This window comes from Dermacentor andersoni, chromosome 8 (genome assembly GCF_023375885.2).
Source record: "Dermacentor andersoni chromosome 8, qqDerAnde1_hic_scaffold, whole genome shotgun sequence".
Classification (NCBI taxonomy): domain Eukaryota; kingdom Metazoa; phylum Arthropoda; class Arachnida; order Ixodida; family Ixodidae; genus Dermacentor; species Dermacentor andersoni.
The window spans coordinates 28,071,915-28,092,246 of record NC_092821.1 but is presented as its reverse complement, the minus strand read 5'-3'; the positions used below and the strand labels follow the sequence as shown (position 1 = coordinate 28,092,246).

General features: G+C 46.2%; 1 protein-coding gene across 1 annotated transcript in view; it reads right to left on the bottom strand.

Moving 5' to 3' along the window:
* The window catches only part of LOC126526296 (uncharacterized), a 137,575-nt gene that overhangs the window by 96,463 nt on the left and 20,780 nt on the right, over positions 1–20,332 (bottom strand). The window contains exons 3-6 of the mRNA XM_050174202.2: positions 7,939–8,130; positions 6,163–6,367; positions 2,661–2,785; positions 354–773 (exon numbers count right to left, since the gene is read on the bottom strand). Coding sequence (XP_050030159.2) covers positions 354–773; positions 2,661–2,785; positions 6,163–6,367; positions 7,939–8,130 — 942 coding nt within the window. The remainder of the gene's footprint in view (positions 1–353; positions 774–2,660; positions 2,786–6,162; positions 6,368–7,938; positions 8,131–20,332) is intronic.

The following is a 20,332-nucleotide window of genomic DNA, read 5'->3' as shown; positions in this document are numbered from 1 at the left end:
ATTGACCCAAGAGGCATCATCTGCTTTCGTAGAATTTCAGCAACGACGACCCTGGGCTGGATATGTTGAACTGGTTCCTGCAAAACATTCTGGTTAAGCTTTGGTTTCAAGATGGCGGGAAAATATAGCTTCGGTTCCGGTACAGCTGAAAATAATGGTTTAGCACAGGTTTTCCAGTTTTGCTTTGTTTCAATTCGACACCCTGGCATATAGCTGGCCCAGCTCCAGTTTTTCTTTTAATGTGAACTAGAATATCAGCTACACCCATTTGCTCTCCACTCCATACCGCTATCACCCTGTTCCTTAACATCACAAGCAACATGGTACATTACAAGAGAAACCTAAACACCTACCTGCGCTGCACAAACTCAAAGTTTCCGAGCTTTCCGAGGCACGGTGACACCACGTAGATGCAGTGCGAGGACACACATCCGTGCACCCAGTGCCTGCTGTGCAGGAAAAGCAGCGCCTCGCACGTCTGCTGCAACACGAGGAGCAAACGACTGTGGTCGAGGGGCCCACGGGCCAGGAGGTGCTGTGCATTGTGCAGGACGTCGAAGAGGCTGCCGAAGTGGACACACTCAAAGACGATCAGCATGTCATCCATGTTCTGCACGGGGCTCACAGCCAGTGGCCACAGCAGGTACGGGTGAAAGCTTAGCCGGCGGATCTTCTCCAGCTCGGTGATGAGGATGTCAGAGCCGGGTCCCCGACTGTGGCTGCCGTTGAGTGAGGATTTCTTCACAGACACCTTTAGCTTGTCCCAGTACATGCTGGCATAATAGATGGATGCATGATGGTTAGTACATTTAGATCTTGCATCCGATGCAAAAGTACCTGCATTATATGCAATATTCATTGCAATAAACATGTTATATTTACTTCGTTACACCTGACAATAAACAAGAAAATTGTCATCCACCCGAATGTAGCGCAGATTTCAAGTAAATCCACACGGTTTGTGCTATGTCAACAATATCTTCACATTGGCGGGAAGACAGCACACTTGAAGCCACGGCCACCTCAGCTCGCTTAAACTTTGCACCCACCACAGATTACCTCAAAGCTAGGGCACACAGGCTGCATGTGTGTGCAGCCCCACTGACAGCCAGACGCAGCTATAGGAGGAGATACACATCCACCTTCTTCCCTTAGCATCTGCTTGATCACATTACCTCGCTGCTCCCCCGTCCCACCTCTCCTCAAACGAGAAGTGCGGATAAAGCCACCATCCTTTTCGGCTCACTTTCGCACCCACAGTACATGGCCAAAGCCAGCTGAATGATAGAATGCCTGCACACTCTGCTTTATGATGTCATGTTAACAGCATTGAATCTAATTTGAATGCTTCTGTGTAATCCACAGTGATTTTGACTTCACCACTTTCAGCACACCCAGCTTCGCAGTGAAAATTTCAGCCCTAGTTGCATGACGTCATAAAGCATAATGCACAGGCCTTGTGATATGAAGTTGCTGTTGATATGGTGCTTGGGGAGCGATAGGATCTTGCCAATACACTGCTGTGCTTTGGCAGCCACATTTCGTTGCATGGCACGCGGTTTGAGAGATGCGTTTGCAAGCAATGGCATGTAATTCAACGATTTGACGATCTGCATCTGCAGCCCTTTCCATTTATTGCCTCAATATTTCTTTGCAGCAACAGTGAAATTTCATTATATTGAAATCATGTATAAATACATTTTGTTATATTGAGGTTTAAAAGACATGGTGCTCTATGAAAAAGAAGTTCCGAGTTCAAGACTTGTATATATGTATATATATATATATATATATATATATCTTAGTTTAACTGCATTTCTCATTTTACTCAAAAAGCTGGCACGGTCATCTGTATGTCTTAAGATCATTATCACCCTATTCTATGACAACTCCAGCATGAAAGCCTCTCCCAACGATCTCTATAATTACTGCCATTTCACATTAACAACTGTAACTGGCATTTTATGTGCACACCAATTAGAACCAGAATCTTTATAAATCAGTCAACACCTTTAATATTGCAAAAAGAAACATGCCACTGCCACACTTTCACTTGCTACAGTACATCTTAGGAGTGCAAATAGTAGTCTTGCCCACTTCAAGTAATCAAACGACACATAAAGGTATTTAAACACAAATATGTATTTTTATTTCTACATGGATAGTCACTCATTACTTCTTACCAATACATTTCCTTACCATCCCGAATTCGACACCACACTTGACCACACTTAAAAATTTTAACACCCTAATTGGGACATCAATCTTGCATAGAGTTCTCTTGCTCCGCTCTAAAGGCATACTTTCTTTCCAGGAATGCTATGCCATGCTGATAGCTACATGCAATTTGGGACCTGAAACTGCTGGGAAAGCAGCATATAAAACAAAAGAAATGCATGCAATGTAGACCACCATTATTGGGACAAGATGAGCACAGAGGGGCGTACAATTTACTCTGAATGCACACGGCAATTACAGCAGCTTTGGCCCGCCCGTTTAGCATTATACTTCTTGGCCAGCTGGAAGACAGCGACTGACAGTGACCACAGAATAGGCGCCAGATATGAGATATAACCAGGATAATGACAATTTAAGAGAGACGTGCGTGCAGAGAAAGGCCTCTGAAAGGCAAGAATGCCACACTATACATGTATACTAACGTCTGCATGAGCGACTGTGGCCCACTCCAGGTGATGTTGTTGTCCTCAGAGTTGTACAGGTAGTTGCTTGCTACAAATGGCACAAATGTGGTGACACCAGTCTCACGGGCGGGGCTGCAGTACACCTGAAAAAAGGGTCGAAGCCGCTCTGGGCATTATGTGCTGATGCATGGCCACACAACGTATGAGTACACACATTTTGCACTCGTTTTCATGTTGCTTTTTCCTTCAAATCAGATTACATTACATTAATAAAATTACATTACATGAAATTACATTCGACGTGGCACATCAACCAACTAGCCAATGCTGTCATGATAATGGAAGTATCGGCTCGTTTGTTATTATCCACAGGAGACATCTGCTTCTGCTAGCTTATTGCCGGCAGTAAAATTAACTGACACTGTAAAATTACATTCGTATTGACATGTGATCGAGTATTGTGTGTCTATATCTTGTCACAGCAAGCTGTTAGCCACTATGCAAATGACAATTACCATTTCAATGGCTCAACTATTTGTCTCCCTGCTGCTGAGATATTTAATCAAACAGAGGGGAATTAGCCAGTATGCAAATGACAATTACCATTTCAATGGCTCAACTATTTATCTCCCTGCTGCTGAGATATTTAATCAAACAGAGGGGAAGTAGGTTAATAAAAAAGATTGCTCTGTTACTCAGTACAGCTGACATGGTCATTTGTGGCAGCGTGTGCTGGCAACAGCCTTCGGAAGCTTTAACACTGAGGAGCCATCTTTAGGAGAGGAACACAGAATGACTGAGCCGAATAAAAAATTGCGCAAATGGCTGCTGTGCTGCACACCAGCTTACTGCCTAGCCTATTATCACCTCCAAAACACATGTGCAGATGCCAATACTCTTCGAGGATAATAAAAAGCCTTCGCAGCACTTTAAAAGAATGTTTTAGCTAGAAAGGTTACATTAGAAACCATCGGTGGTGATTATTAAAGACAGGGCTTACTCCTTCGAAATAAGTTGGTATTGCACATATTATTCATGGTAATTTCTTTAAATTATGGAATGCAATGCACACTCATCTGAAATTCAGCAATTTTCAAACAGAAAATCTATTACGGTCTTTAACCATTATCAATGGTTTCTATCAAAATAGTAAACAAATTCCACATAAAGAATGAAGCAAGGACAAGCATGCAATACATGTGCAAGACAGTGGCACAATATTCAACGATTACCACCCCAATGCAAGAGAAACTATGCTAGTGCTGCAGATACTACTAAAAGTGCGCTTCCTATTAACCTTTACTCTCCTTTGCATAAAACCCTCTCTTCCTAGCTATTTGGTTCGAACCATGACCAAACCCACATGCGTGGCGTGATAAGCAGTGACTTGTACAATGGTGCAACAACCACTGAGTTAGCCCCACTGATCCCCAACGAGCACTGGCCTCACTACACACCCCATCACAGTCCTATGTACTACTCCAGCCATATTGTTAACTAGAACGGCAAGCAACCATGCATTCAAGGATCAGGCATTGAAGAATCGGGTAATTGCAAAGAGTCTAATGCTTAAAATATATCATTTGACATTGGGCTTGTGCGAATTCAATATTTTTTATGCTATTCGATGTTTGCTTCTGCTTGAATTTCTGTACTCTAATTTTTCGAAGTATTCAGAACGAACAAATATACATAATTTTTCGCATATAGGCCACACCTCCAACTAATACACCCTGAAAAAAAAAAAGATATGCGCATATAACCTGCAGGAATAACCGCAGACAATGACTACATGCAATTCTTTGTACAGACAGCCCTCCATTTGCGGATGCACATATCGTCCATGTCGTATCTTAGGCCAGCTCTATCCCCCGCCCCGCTCCCCCTTTTCAGCGCAAATGATGGGGAGAACTTTGCCCTGAAGGTGTTTTCACGGCAGCATGCGCCACGCTACCGTGAAACCACACCTCGAGTTAAAATGCATGCTGCCAGGAAGACACATACAAGTTGAAATTTGCATATAACCCGCACCCTGATTTTAAAGCGAAATTTTTAAACATAGTAGCCTTGGTGGCCGACGGCCGACAAAACTGCACTGGTTAGGCCACAAGGCAGGCGGCCTTGGATGTTAAACGTTTGTCGCAGGAAGTTTGCTGGTGATCGGGTCAGAGATATGCGCGGGAAAGAGTGAGGACCGCAAAAGCAGCGAGCATGCCTACCAAGTTCGTACGTGTGCACACTGGACGGAACGGATTAGGCTCACATGTTGACGGAATGTGAAACGCTACCGGGGCCTCAATCGCCCCAGAATTTTGACTAAGCACAACAATGAGCAAGAGCCTGTGAACAAATCTTTTGTGCTGCTGCAGTTGTAAGAAATGTTGAACTGGCATAATTTTGCGTGGAATAATTTTTTATCTGAATAACGGCACTTCAAAAATCAAATTACCTGATTTCAGAGATGAACCAGTTTACTTCTTTTTGGCTTCTTTAGTCAGCATCTGGCACTTGTATCAAGTATTTATGCAAACCCCACAGCTATTCGAACTAATCCCTTTGAAATTATTCCACACTAATTACTATTCCCTTCGAGCCAAAAATTGATATGCGCACAAGCCTACTTGACGTATACAAGTGGTACGGAAAGGCAGGCAGACACAATTCGAACGAGAAGGACAACGCAAACACAGTAACAGTAAAGTTCCGTTAATTCAAGTCCGGTCGACTTTTCGGTAATTCTGAGCGAAGGTCCCGGCCGGCGCAGATGCATTTTCCTATGGGGCCAAAGGTTATTTCAACCCTAAAATTGGCCTTGGCCAGATAATTCTTACTGGACCAGTCACCCTAAGGTGATTCTAACAGCGGCCCCTTTGGTGGCAGCGCCTATCTTGGCAGGGGTTAGGGGGACAGTGTATGAGTTGAACACGTCATCTGCTCTGGGAAATGTCTATTTCACACTTGCACTAGAATTTTCAAGCGACGACCATAGCTCTATGTCCGTGTTTACCGTATCCTAAAGCCGAGTTTCCTTTCTTCTTTAGAAAAATTGGGTCGTAAATTGCCTGTGCAGTGCAATCGGACACGAAACTAAGAACAACTTCTCAGCGTTCGTATGCTTTACTACATAAAAAAAATACATTGCGCCAAAGCAAACGTCAAGTTAGCGTGGCGAAGTTGAGTTTAGGAAACTAGCCACCATTGTGCAACACATAGGGCCAATATTTCCTGCAAAAAAAAAATCATGTCAGTGTTTGATTTCGACTTTGCTTGGAAGCTTTAATAGTTATTTATACGCGTGTTTTCTACTTTGGACATACAGAAAGCTGGCGCGCATTTGACTCGGGGGCATGTTAGTAGAATCTGGCAAGTACTGTCCAATTAATTCGCAGTGTGTTCTGGCATTCTTTCTGCATTTTGTTTAATTCAACCCGCCGGCTAATTCGATCGATGTCATCGGTCCTGTCAAGGTCGAATTAACAAAAGTTGACATATCAGCGCCCGGAGGTGAACCGAGACGCACCACCCCGAATCCTCCGTCAGCGCGGATCCTCTCGCCGCACCAGGGCCTGCGGGGCGCCGTGGGCCGACCGACCAGGCGCCGGCGCAATGAGGCGGCTGCCGCTGCGCCCCCTCTGCCAGGCGAGCCATCCACGCCGGTCCCACCACCCGCCGCGTCATCGTCCAGCAGGGCAGCCGCGTCGCCGAACCGGTACGCCAGCGCGCGCCTGCGTAAGTTACCGATGCAGGTGGCAAGATAGTCTGCAGAATCAGTGCAGGCTTCACGGGTTCCAGAATTTTTTTTTCAATACTTGGGAGTAAAAATCCTGAAATATTAGTTTATTTAGCAATGACAGGATAACCCAGCGTTTCCCTTTTTAGCACTTCAATATTTTAAAACAATGAATACTATGAAAAATTATAAACATTCAAATTTTGCTGGATACAAATTATGCTTAGCTCGCAGGCCAACTACGGGAAGTTTAATTGCAGCACCGAAGCGTCTGCCTGTGGTACACGCGCCTGCATGTCCCCGTACTGGAGATTCGAACCATGGAGTAAGAAAGCATAGACGTCACGCACCGAGCTTCGGCAATCCGGCCTCTTCTAACAACACCGCTCTCTCCATCTTCAAGGCCTATCAGGTCAATAAGTGGCTATTGGCTGACAGAAAAGTTTCAAGCCCTGTGGATCTATATTGTCCCTATACAATAATGGCCACCTGTCTTGCACGCCTTTTCCTTTGTTTCCAGTTGCACGCAAGCTACTCTGAGCTGTAGGTAACAAATGATATTAGCCTGGCATTGCGCTCTTAATTCACAGGAAAGTATCGAGCACAGTACCTGAAAAAAAGCTAATGCACATTGCAATTAAGACAGATTGTATTATTTATTGCTTGGGGACAAGAAATTAGTGTGCAAGTTCTTTTTAAAGATTTTAGCATGTTGCAAAAAAAGATAATCCCGTAGGTATGCGTGGTTGCAGAATGCCTCGTCTGGTATAATTCACCCAGAGAAGAAATAAATGTGAAGGCTGGCAGTCTTAAATTTGGGTTTTTTCTGGTGCCAGAACTATGCTCTCATTATAGAGTTTTAGCATGTCCGATACTTGAGTAAACGCAAGCTGACTGGGCGTTTTACGGCATGAGCGGAGGCGCAAACATGAGTGTCTTGCTCGGTGAAGCCATCTGGCGGCGAAGAGCTCAGACAAACGAAGAGCTAATATTAAAGTGATCAAGTGTATTCTACTTCGCTGCTGGTATAAATTTTTGGCAATGGCATAATCGCGTTGTTGCCGAAACATTACACCAGCAGCAAAGGTAAATACACTTGGTAACTGCAATATTGACTGTGTTTGTCTGGTTGAGCTCTTCGCCACCAGGTGGCTGCACTGTGCTGGCGGCTAACGTTCACACCTCCGCCCCTCCAGTAAAACGCCCAGTCCGCCTACATTTACCGCAATACTGGACAAGCTGTACACCGTGTACACCGTGATCAGAACTCTAGATAAATCTTGACCACCTGAGGTTCTTCAACGTGCACCTGGATCCACAAGCGTTCTTGCTTTTCTCCCCCATCGAAATGAGGCGGCTTCGAGCTCAGCAACGCAACGCCACAGCCACAGGGATCCCAGGGCGGGTCGACGCGAGACATCAAGAGAACAGGCATGCCCACGTTGTTACAAATCTCGCTTGCAGGGCACAGATTATACCGTAGAGATCGATGACATTGAGCCCAAGATTGAAGAGCGTTGTTTGTGTGTGTCAGCACAAGCAGAGAGAGGGGCAGTGTGCTCGTACTTGGTGTTGATGAAGGCGACCAGCTTGCGCCGGCACTGCGGGTCAGCGTGTCCCAACGCCCAGTCCTGTGGAGTGCGGCCCGAGGCGTCGCGCAGCCGCAGGTCCCCGCCACACTCCAGCAGCTGCTGCAGGAGGCCCCGGCTGCCCCGGCGGCACGCCGCGTGCACTGGAGTGGCGCCCCCGCTGCATCGGCTGTGTGCGCATGCATAAATTAACTGCTTCGGTGCTTTTTAGGAAAGTCGCATCGTTCCAGCCCTCAAGAGAAGTATAAGTGAAAGTACACTCACACAAACAGCACTGCACAGATTAGTCCAGTGCCAATAACACAATAACTTTCCAGCGCAAGGTGAAAGGCGGCACACCAATCGACAGATCTTTGCCTAAGATGTTATATTGGCAAGATGTCTTTTATGCAATAGCAATTACAGTTAAACCTCGATATAACAAAGTTGGTGAAATTGGCAATTTACTTTGTTATATCGAAATTTCGTTATATTGAGCTTCAATATTTTATGCAAATAAGTACAGTCCCCGATGGATATATTTTACAGGAGGGAAGGGGCCGCAATATTTTTCCCAATTACTGTGAAATCTTAAAAAGAAGCAAACCTGAATGAGACAAAAATATTTTTGCTGAACTTGAGAGTAGGCGACGAATGATACGGTTTCATGGCCATGTCGATATCTTCCCACCGCCGGTATGAAGTGATCCAACCACATTTTCGCGCCCACTCCGCCCCCTGCAATGGAACAACACTATCATGAAAAGCACCGGCAATGGGAAGGGAATGCTTCATCTTGCTTTTGCTTCAACGGGTCTCCGAAACTTGAGATTACCCAACATTCAGTACTAAATGCGTGGTAGTAAAGCGCACGATGCCACGCCATCTCAGCTCGCACAGGTGGTAGATTACCTCTAAAACAGGGCGGCCGGGCTCGTGTGTTTATTTACGCGCAAGCCCAGTGCTGGACCGCTGTGCCGTCATGCGCCGCCCGCACGTACCACTTTTCTAGGTATTTTTCTGCCGAAGCGCCACGGCACGTGCCCAACAACCTTCTAGGTATTTGGTTTTGCGTTCCTAGCTGAGCCTGGGCACGCAGTCTGCTCGGGCCAGCCCACATTCGCAGAGTTTAGGCGGTGTAGGTAAGTTTTAATTTTAAATGCATAAGCCTTTGTATGCTTACCTAACGGGACAACCGTCCCTTCGTCCGTCCCGTAATAAGACGACTGCTTTCGAGATAGCGGCCGTAACAGTGGGCGAATTTGCCTTTGCGCTGCCTCCCGCTTCTACACCAACAAAGTGGCAAAAACACAGTGCTGATGGTGCTCTTGGCAAACGCCTCACTCTGCCACTTTTGCAGATCCCTTTCAAGTTACGGGCGCGCATGCCTCTTCAACACGTAAGCAGTGAGAACACAGCGCGCTAAGCTATGAGCAATCTGCACTCTTTGTGGGCATCGCAGGTCACTTTCAAATTGCGGCCCGCACGGCAATGCCAAAAGAAGCCGCTGCCAGAGTACGTTCACGGTTCAATAATGGTTCGACGCAGATGAATAAGGCATTAAAGAGCGATAACAACTTATAATGATCGAAACGTCATCAGCGCACCTTGCGCCTCTACCTGCAGTACTTTGCAAGCGTTATCAATGATCCTTGCACAGCCGTCGGCACTAGTTCGTGTTGCCACTGAGTTGTCATTAGTACTGGCCTAATCAAGTTTCATAACGTTAGTAATGACACCAGGCTGTGTGGAGATGAGCAAGTGGCATAATGCTAAAGCATACTTAGTTTAACTGCCAGGGGAGCTTCTGCACCTTGCTATTCCGGCGGGAAGGAGATAGTGATGTCAAGATCGACGCTTGAGCGCAGCGATGATGTGGCCCACGGTGCAAGAAACCCTCCATTTCCCACGATTATACCAGCTTTTGTAGATCGAAGCGGCTCGCACACCACAACTTCTTATCACATCCCTTTATCCCCTTATCTAGTGTGAAAAATTTCGTCCAGTGTTATTTCAGTTTCCGCATGCAAATCTTATTTCAAAATGCCTTGGTGGCGTGTTTTCAAACATTTTTTCTTAGCGACAGCTGGGTGAGCAGATTGTGCGCGCAGGCATAACATCTCCCTAGTCCCACAAAGTACCTACAAGGATCTAGGGCGCTCGCCGTGGCGCTTCGGGGAAGAAGTACCTAGAAACGTGGTACACGCGAGAGGCACATGGTGGCACAGTGGTCGAGGATTGGTCTTGGGCGTAAATAGAAACACGCCTCCCGGGCTGCGAATGTGCTCAGCCACACTGACAGCCATGCGCAGTCACGGCCGTGCTAGAAATGAAGACGCGCGCCACCCTGCCCACCACTCCTCGCACCCTTCGGGCGCGCTTGATCGCTCGCAAGATACGGCCGGGCGGCGTATTTACAAGTGCTAGTAGGTACAGTGGGGCATGGCACTTGCGGATACGCTGGACGTGTGCGCGCATGCGCGAGTAAGAGCAGGTGTGAGAGAGAACATGTGGGGACTTATGTTCCTGGAATATATGACTCTGCCTAGGCACTACGGAAGAGTTTCTTAGTGCGTGTTCTATGCGTTTGTCCCTAGGTGTGTTGTCAGTAGTCGCGGGGCGTGGTAGTGCTGAACTTAGCATCGAAAGTTGGCGGCTGGATGTAATTATATTTATTCAATCGTGTTTTTTTACTAATTAAAGCAACATTTCATTATTTAGCATTATTGGCAGTGCCTCCTGGACACCAAAGCGGCAACAGGGACATCAAAGCTAGAACCCGTAGGGTTGGGTAGGGTAGGGTCCGTGGGTTGGGGCTCGCAGAGGCCTGCGCATGCCAGGGGGTGTTCGCATAAAAAATTGGCTGCCTGCGATAGCGGACAACCATTTTTTTATGCGAACACCCCTGGCACGCTTCGGCCTCCGCGGCCCCAACCCACGGGCCGCCCAGCTTCCAGCTTTGTTTGGTCCCCCTGCTCCCGCTTGGGTGCCCCGGGGATCCTGAGCCGCCTGCTTTAATATAACCTCAGGTGCTCTACTGAGGCCTCTGTTTGCAGTTTTTATGTGCCCTCCTGGAGAGTTAAGTGCTCGTAAAAAATGCAATCTATCGTCGCAATGAAAAAAAGGGACGCGCGACTTATACAACACCAATCAGAACCTTGCTCCTTCAAACACAGCTATCACCGAATGGGGCGTCCGTGCCCACTGCTTCCCCCGCGGGGGCAGCCAGCGGCGGAGCGTAAACAAACTCGACCGCACTCCGCAATGCCGGTATGTCTAGGGGGGCAAAATACAACACGTGCTAAGAAACCCCCTCCGTAGTGCCTAGACAGAGTTGCATATTCAAGGAGCAAAGGCCCCCAGATTTTCTCGCACCCGCTCTTACTCGCGTCTGTTCAGAAACGTCGAGCGCCGCGAGAAACGCCATGCCCCGCTGTGCCTACTAGTAACATGTCTCCTGCCTGGCTGCGCCTAGCGCGCCTGAGAGCATACGCTGCCTGTGCGTCGATCGGTTGTAACGGTGGTGTCGTTTAAATCTGGTGACATTCATTCTGTGCTAAATAATACGCCAATACCATTAACCAGTGTCCCTAGTAAGATCTTCTGAACATGTCATTTATTCTTACCTGGTTAACTTTCTCAAAGGTAATTCTTTTTTCACATCTCGTCAGCACGGCTTCAGACAGACATTCTGCTGTGAAACGCAATAATTTAATTTACTAGTGAACTCTTAGTAGCCCAAGACTTGGGATTTTACATTGATTCTATATTCTTAGATATTTCTAAAGGTTTTGTCCTTGCCTACCATGAACTAGTTTATCTTAAGCTCAGTAAACTAAATCTTGGCCCTAACATTCTTGCATGGATAAAAAAATTTTTTTGTTAAACCCACAGCAATTTGTAACTGCTAATGGCTACGATTCTTCCCCGTCTCCTGTCCTTTCAGGTGTGCCCCAAGGTTCTGTCTTGGGCCCCTTCTACTCTTCTATTAGGTTTTATGCAGACGACTGCTTTGTATATCGCGTGATTTCCTCTGATATTGACATATCACTACTACAGTCTGACCTTAAAAATATTTCTCATTTTTATACTAACACATGGAAAGTGAAACTCAACGCGGCAGAGTGCAAACTAATGAGAATTTCTCGTAAACTTTCCAAAAACTCTTGTAAGCATAACGGTTCCGCTCTCGAAGCGAGCACTTACAAATACTTAGAGGTCCACATCAACTCTAACCTGCCTTGGCAACCACACATTAATTATGTTGCTAATAGTGCTATAACCGCATGCTTGGAAGGTACCTGCGCCGTAACTTTTCAATGGCCCCTTCTCATTAACTCCTTCTTTATAAAACTTCCGTTCATTCCAAACTAGAATATACATCATCTGTGTGGGATCTATTTACTGAAAGTCTTATTACTCGCCTTGAATCTGTACAATATCATAGTGCACGCTTCATTTTTTTCTACTACTCCCATCTTTCCAGTGTTTTATCCATGAAAACAACGTTACGGCTTCCGTCCTTTTCCTCACGCAGGAAAATCGTAAGGTTTACTACCATAGCCCTTGGGCCCTACAACGTAAAACTATTCCAATATATTTTTATTCCAATCGCCTGACGTCAAATTTGCGTAACCGCAGACGCAAGCATCGAGCGGTGACCCGCAGGGTTGTCTGAAGAGACCAATCAGACGCTCTCCTCATTTATAGAAGGTCACCTTTGTTTGCTTTAAAAACGAATAACATTGCCTACACTGAGCTGCTTGTCTTATCTAATTGGCTGAGAAGAGGCGAGGAGCGCGATCAAGTGGAGAGGGATTCGATCGGGCCGAGCCAGTGGTCTGAAAATCGATAACAGAATGAAGCGGGTGCTGCCGGCGTGTGCGATTGGTCCGCTTTCCCTTACTTAGCTTGTGGTGGCTGGTCAAAAATCGCAGCGGCATGCAACGGAAGGTTAAAAACGCTGCTAAAACGGATCCTGAGCATACAAGAGTTGGCAGAGCGAGGCTCTAAACGTGCCAAAAAAGTGCTCGAAAACTTTACACGGCCCCGCAAGAAGTATTATTGTATGCAAATAAACCCGTGTTCTCCGGCAGCTGTGAGTAGCCTGCAGTGCCTGAGCGATCGGTGGCAGCCATCTTTTATTCCTTTCGGAACGGGGCAGCCTGCGGCTATTCAGAAAGAAGTTCAGTTTTGTTCGGCATATCAATGCATCTTTAACACGTACACGTCACTTTGACGCGGTGAGCTTTCACGGTTTTTTGACGTCACGTGAAAAGCAGGTGAGAGTGGGTGCAGCCTGAAAATTTTTGACCAATAGCCGACGTTTAATGGCGAAAAGCTAGGTGTCAAATCAGAAATCGTTTTTCTTTCGTTCGGTTCAATCATGCATAATCAGTGTGTACACGTCATATCAGATGGGAAGCTATCGCGGTTTTCATGACGTCGCGTGACACAGGCGAAGTGGGGGTGGTCCAAAAACGTTTTTGACCAATCGCGGACCAATTGCAGAATTGGAATAGAAAAGTTTGGAATAGCTTTCTCTTATAGCGCCCCTTGTCTTAAGCAAGAACTGCTTTCCCATCCTTCATATCATATTGACCACCTTCATAAAGTGTTTGTTCCTCGTTGTCACACTGACAGATTCTTTCGTTCCTCAAACTTGTAATGATTGGAACCACTTGCCCCCTACATTGTATCTATTACAGATCCTAGTCACACTGACAGATTCTTTCGTTCCGCAAACTTGTAATGATTGGAACCACTTGGCCCCTACGTTGTATCTATTACAGATCCTAGTGACTTTAAACATGCACTTGACTGTTTATTGTCACTCGCTTCCGTAAAACCCTATGGGCCTTAAAGGTATTCAAATAAATATTTTAAAAAAATATGTAGCGGGTGCAAAGCCGCGTGAACCAAGGTGCCTGGTGCTTTCATATGTACTGTCTTTCAGGGCACCCGGAGTCGGTCGCGTCATCTCAAGTTTCGAAGACGTGTTGAAGTGAGAGGCAGCCCGAAGAGTTATTTTACCACTGCTGTTATTCATCAAGCCAGTATTGCGACATCGAGTGCTCGCGGTAATCGAGTGAGGTCTGGTCATATTTGCCGGCATGAGCTTCAAACCATGCTTGCTAACTGAATTAGCAAGCGAATGTTTAATGAATGCAATTTATACGGCCTATAAAACTACGAACCTTACTTCGTGTAGTTATCTAATACTTCGCCATCGCTATAAATAATTCGAACTGAAACTATTTGTTTCACGCGAAGTAAAAAAAAAAAAAAAATGTTGCAGCCATACTGCAAATGCAGCCGAGTCGTTAATTCAAGCAATGTATGATCGTGACACAAAAAATTGAGCCGTGGCCTGGGATAGCACTGCGCAGATGGAATCAAGCAGCTAGCACTACTGAGGATGCCAAAGCAGGGTGTCTACCAAGTTGACATTTCCAAATTCCCTGAGTTTTCCATGTTTTCCCTGAGTACCCTTGCGAAATTCCCTGAGTGACACAGAACTTCGTTTTATGTCAAGACAGGTTGACACCATGTCGCCCGATGCTGCCACTCTCTAGTAAGGATGTTAAAAAATTAATAGAAATGACTTAATACATTATGAATAGCAAGGACTAATGTTTATTTTTTCAAAAAGAAAACGGAAGGGTGGAGTTAGTAAAATGCACAGCGAATAAAATATCTTTAAAAAATGGTAAAAACCACTGCAAATCGAGTAGTGCATCCTCAAATACGTTCAAAAAAGAGGTGCACAGAGAAGCAAACATTTACGAATATGAGCAATTTCAATCAACTCATAGCAAGCTCATTGGTATGAGGCCTGAACTTCGTCACAAGTGAGATCCTCTCTCAACAGTTGGGTAAGTAAACCACAACTGTCCTGACATACTCTCAGCCCACACACATCACCTCAGTGTTGTGTTTCACTGCTTTAAAGAGTTTATTTTGGTATAGATAAGGGACACCTGCATCTTGGCTGACGCTGAGATGCAGGTGTTCCTTCGTTTTTGAGCTCAAGCTAATTCAAAGAAGCCGCAGCACACTTCCTTTCCTGTTCATTCTTCAATGCATAGGTCATTTCTGCTCAAATCCTCCTTCCGCTGCGCGTTCGCCCCAAGGACCATATGAAGCTTCCTCTTAGTCAGTTGTACAGTCAACGTCCGATTTTTCGGACTCCCTAGGGGCCGCGAAAACATACAAAAAATGAGGCAGTTAGAAAAAATGAATGCATGTCTTTTACTGCCCTTAAGGGGCCCTTCACCATGCCACATACCAAATTTCGGTTATATGCTGGAAGGTATGTGCCCTCAAGGGAGCGTTCTGCTGCAGAAATTTTTCAAACTGGTTCATTAAAAGGCAAGATAGAAATATTTCGGTGCCGTGAACCCATGATTTCAGGAGGCGAGGGTCACTGCCAAGAGAGACACCCTTTCCACTTGCCCCATCTAGCCTCTGCAAGTGAAATCCTTTCCCTGCATTCTCCCATACCGGAGCTCGAAGATCACGTGACGCATATGTCACGGGCCTGCTTGCATTTTTTTCTCCTCTCTCTTTTTTGCTGCACGGCGCACTTCTGACGTCGTCACGCGCGAGCTGTTGCGTTTGTCTCGTTTTGCACAGCATGCGATTTCAATGCCTGCGCGCGCGACTGCACAACGTGGGAACATGCACACCAAACGGAAGTACATCTCTCTTGCAGCGGTGCGAAGTAAAACAAGAACAGGCAGACATTCTGTTTGTGTGTTTTGTTATTTCTCTAAACTTTATTTCGTCTGTTGAAGCAGCATATTACACAAATAGAGAGTTTTCAAATAGGGGCCCCAAAGGTTTTGGGGCCCCAGAGAAACAGCGTCCGAAGCCACTGTGCATGCGCGAGACGCCAACTGCGTTTGGGTTTTGCGTTAGGAATGCTACTTCAAAGATTTAGCGGGAGCCCAAATAGCGGCCCCAAAAGCTTCGCGTCAACAAACATGGCGGCACCCATCGAAGCGACGGCTCTAACCTAGCACTAAACTGGGTTTGATTCGTGGTAACGCATGAAGTTCGCAAGCTAGGAGAAGTGACTGTGGTTATCGCTTTCTCTCAACTAGTGTGTGTTATGAAGATTGATTCATTAGACACCGCTGATTCCGAATTCGATTGTGGATTTTATGGCTGGTAGGCCTAAAAATACCCATGTCACACGGGCGTTTGGAAGGCCTTCCAACCGATAGTCAGTTGACTCAAAGGTCAAGTTCGAGCTGCTACAGGGGCGGTTTCGACGGCCACCAAGTCAATAGTCTATAGAGTCAACGGAGCACCTTACAACTCTATCGAAATCTCGATGGCCTTTGAGCAACGGAAACGGAAACAGCGCTAACATGCCCTCTCATTCACCGTGTGCTATAACTCAGGGTTAGAAAGAACAAATCAAACCGCAATGCTCTAAAAATACTATATATGGGTGTTATTAATTATTCAATAAAGTATTTTTGCCACTTGATATGCGCGAACTGCACATACTCTCGACAACAGCGACGCAAACGTTGCCGCAGTTTCGCTACTCAACAACTTAAAAACTAAACATATGTGTATGGCAATGTATAAACAATTTTTTTAATGTATAAACAAACATAAAATAAATTATAGTGCTTTTAGGTGCATGGTTTTAATGTTGTTTAACTTTTCGTGAAATGAAAATGAAAATAAAGATCCGCAGCGCCGCACAATTTGGCTAAAAACGCCGGAACCACTCAACGGCCTTTCAAAAGTGCCGTGTAGCAGCACAACAACTCCTTTGAGTCGATAGATTTGTGGCGTTTCGAAGGCAGTCGACTGGAAGGCCTTCCAAATGTGCCCGTGTGACACAGGTATTACACGGCTAAGCTTGGCTGGTGAAGGCACATAAAGTTGGTTTTGTTGCTCAAAACTAAGCGCAACTAATTGCTTGCTGCTTGAAGAATAACCTCTAAATTGTAATTAAACGTGAATACACGCAAGTCAAAATTATTATTTCTATCATAAAATAGTATATTTTATTTAATTATTTCTAATAGTTTTCTTTGACGTCGTAGTGGCAATGTCAGCGCAAGATGCTATCCACAAACGCAAAGCCCTATTCTAAAGCTCTTCACTCCTGCGTGCCCCAACGCTAACACCAGCAAAGCTCTTTGGGGCCCCAAAATATTGGGGCCCCTATTCTAAAACTCTCTAATAACGGATGTTGCCTTGAATAATTGTCGAAGTCATGTGTCGCTACGAGCGAAGTCAGAGTAGAACGTGCGATGCACGTGGGCGTACTTGTGCAATGACGTCCGCTCTGTGACTGGGAACACGGCACCCACGAAGAGAAGGGCAAACGGCATTCAATTTGAAATTCCAGCTCTTTCCGCGGCGCGTAGCGATGTAATATTTAGCTGACACAACCGTTAGCGCATAGTGTGCATGGCGCTGACAGCTCAAAATGGCCAGACCTGGGCTCAAATCGGTGCATGCACATCCGAAAAAGCTCAGAAGGCCTGTCGGTACATTAATTAGGCATATCGGTGCTCATACTGTGACAGAAGATGGCGGGTGCACGCGTGTATAATTAGGGAATACATACTTACTGTGTCCCATGGCAATTGCCCCCTCACGACACTTATGCTTCACCGCAATACTTTCGCGTATGCTTTACCACGTAACAGTGATGTAGTGAGGCGAAGCTGACTTTCGCGAACCGGAACTGTGCAACGCGCCGTGCTTTCCGAGCTTCGAAACACATCGCCAGGACAACGAAGGCGGAGTGGGTGCCGTTGCTGAGAACGGCGAATTCCTTCAATGAAAAAAACGGCACAGTAGGGCATGAAGCTTAATAGCGAACGTCGAAGCAGCTAGGCCTATCGTTGCCGCGGTGGCGGCTACGGCTGCCAGCAGATCTGCGTACGAGAGCGCCGGTTCGAGGCAGCAAGGTAATCAAAATGGCGGCGATGGTGGTGGCTATGATTAATGCTGTTTCGGGCCGGCGGTCACGGCAAAAAGTCCGAGAACTCGGACGGCGAAGCGTTCTCGCGTCCGAAATTTCAGACGTTCTTATAGATTGACTTATGGGGGACGTGGTGGCGCCGCGAAGCCGTCCGAATTATCAGGCGTCCGGAAAGTCTTTCGTTGATGGCACACTGGCAACTCCTCCAGTGGATTACACGGCGTCATAGAAGATTCGTTACAATTCTTCTCTGTTACTCGAGCCAGCATTACCGCGACTTTCGTTTCCTTTCAACAAAATTACTGCTGATGTTCCCTGATAGAAGCACAAATTCCCCGAGTTTTCCCTGAGTATTTTCAGACTATTCAAGATCCCTGAGAATTCCCGGTTTTCCCGGTTGGTAGACACCCTGCAAAGACAACGCGCTTCGCAAACACTGTGTGATTCAAGGTCGTGTTCTGAGCTACAGAACGCAAGCTTGAGAGCAGCCCAATACCACTGCGCAAACGCTCCGTCATGCGTTTTTTTTTTCATATTTCGCGGGCTTTCTTTGCAACCAGAGAAAAAGGACTACGTGAGACGTATCGTAAAGGAAATAACTCAGTCGGTGGTTTCCGAAGGTGCTCTACATATCTGCGTATCATACTTGGTTGGGGTCCTCACCCAATAATTAAACTTAATTAGTGAGTTATAGGGAAAATAAAACATTGTCTGAGTTACTACAGGCTATTGCGAATAGTATGCATCCGGTTAGATTCACTTCCAACGCGCCTTTCATTTTTAAATTCTTGGCTCAGGTTATGTGGGACACCCTGTATATGTTGATGCCGCGTTGCATTATTTACTCGCGCATCGTTACCAGCATTGCGGACTATACAGCTACCAATTAGCTTTTTGCCAAAACTTCCTTACATTCCTGTGACGTCAACGAACTGCTTATTCCCGAGAAAATGAAAACTATACGCAGATTCATCTTCATTAGACTGCCGCCCAGACAACAGGGTCTTCGATTTCGCAAAAGGGTAAACAATTCCACGATATCTTTGCGTATTCTATTCCTTTTGAAGTAAATATCTAGCACGCTCAACTTTCGTATAGCTTGTAAAATGATACGTGACGAAGGAAAAAAGCTGGTGGGCCGGCTTCTGCTGCTCGCACGGGCTGCTGCTCTGTCATCTGGACCTTCCGTTACATTATCAAGCTTATGAAAGCAACACTAATTTTACAACACAATGATACGGTGTAGTACGTTTATCGTGCCATTATCATTTGATTCACTTTGTTTTACTGAAATTACGTGAAGTCCAGCGGACCAGCCGCCGACACCTTCGTACGTGCTATGTTACGATGTTCGGAGCGGTTATGGTCCCTAGAATATTGTAGAGGCCATAGAGTGGTGTACCGTCCTGCGAAATCACACGTTCGGTGTGGATAGGGATCCAATGAGAAATCCGATCATCAGGCACGTCACGATCCTGCCTGATTACCTTTTTTTTTAAATGCTGTAACGAGTTATAAAAGAAAGCAAATAATAATGACAAAAAGCAAAAAGCATTTGTGCTTTATTTCACATTGTTTTAACTTAAGTGGAATACACACAGACCTGCGCCAAGAACATGCGTTCCAAGATGCGAAAACCACCGCCGCCGGCCGCGGCGGAAGAGCCCTTCCCGTCAGAATGCACGGCTGGCTCTCGTAATTCTGGTCGACTGACGCGCCTTCGCTCCCCAGCACAGAGTCAACTTTATTGTATTTCCGGGATGGGCTCAATGGAAGGGGAAGAGGTGTCAGATCCTCTTCTGTCTTCTTCCCCCTTCAGGCGGCAGCCAGGAGTCATTGAGCGTCTTCAGCCAACCGGACTTGCACTTCCGGATCGGAGCTGAGCAGCGCGGTCGCCCACTGCACCGCAGACCCGATTTCTAAGGAAGGGTGTTCTTTCTGTTGGACGCGACTACGTTTGAGGAGGCACGACCAATCCATGTGCCGAGGGTGCCTCTGCAGATTTTGCATTCGGCTGTATGCAGTTCTGGGTAACCGCGGCTGTAGGCCACGAAGGCGTTGGTCTGAAGCAAACGCCACGCCACCGATTGCCACGTAGTTTAGGTTGTGTGCTACAGGATACCTGGCCCTCAGATGTCTATAATGATCAAGGTTGTCCTGATAGGACACCAGCCTGTCCCGCCCTACAGGGAATCGGTGAGGAGGAGTGGAGTGTATGTAGACTATACCGTATGAGCGCGTACGTAAATAATGCGACCACGAATATAACTCAAGGGGGGATTGATCTCTCAGAAACAGGATATATATACAGTGAACTCTCACTTGAGTGAACTTCAAGGGATCGAAGGAAATAGTTCACTTAACTGAAAGTTCACTAAACTGAATATTCACTAGACCAACATAAGACATGGCATACAGAGTCAAAAGTTTGAAG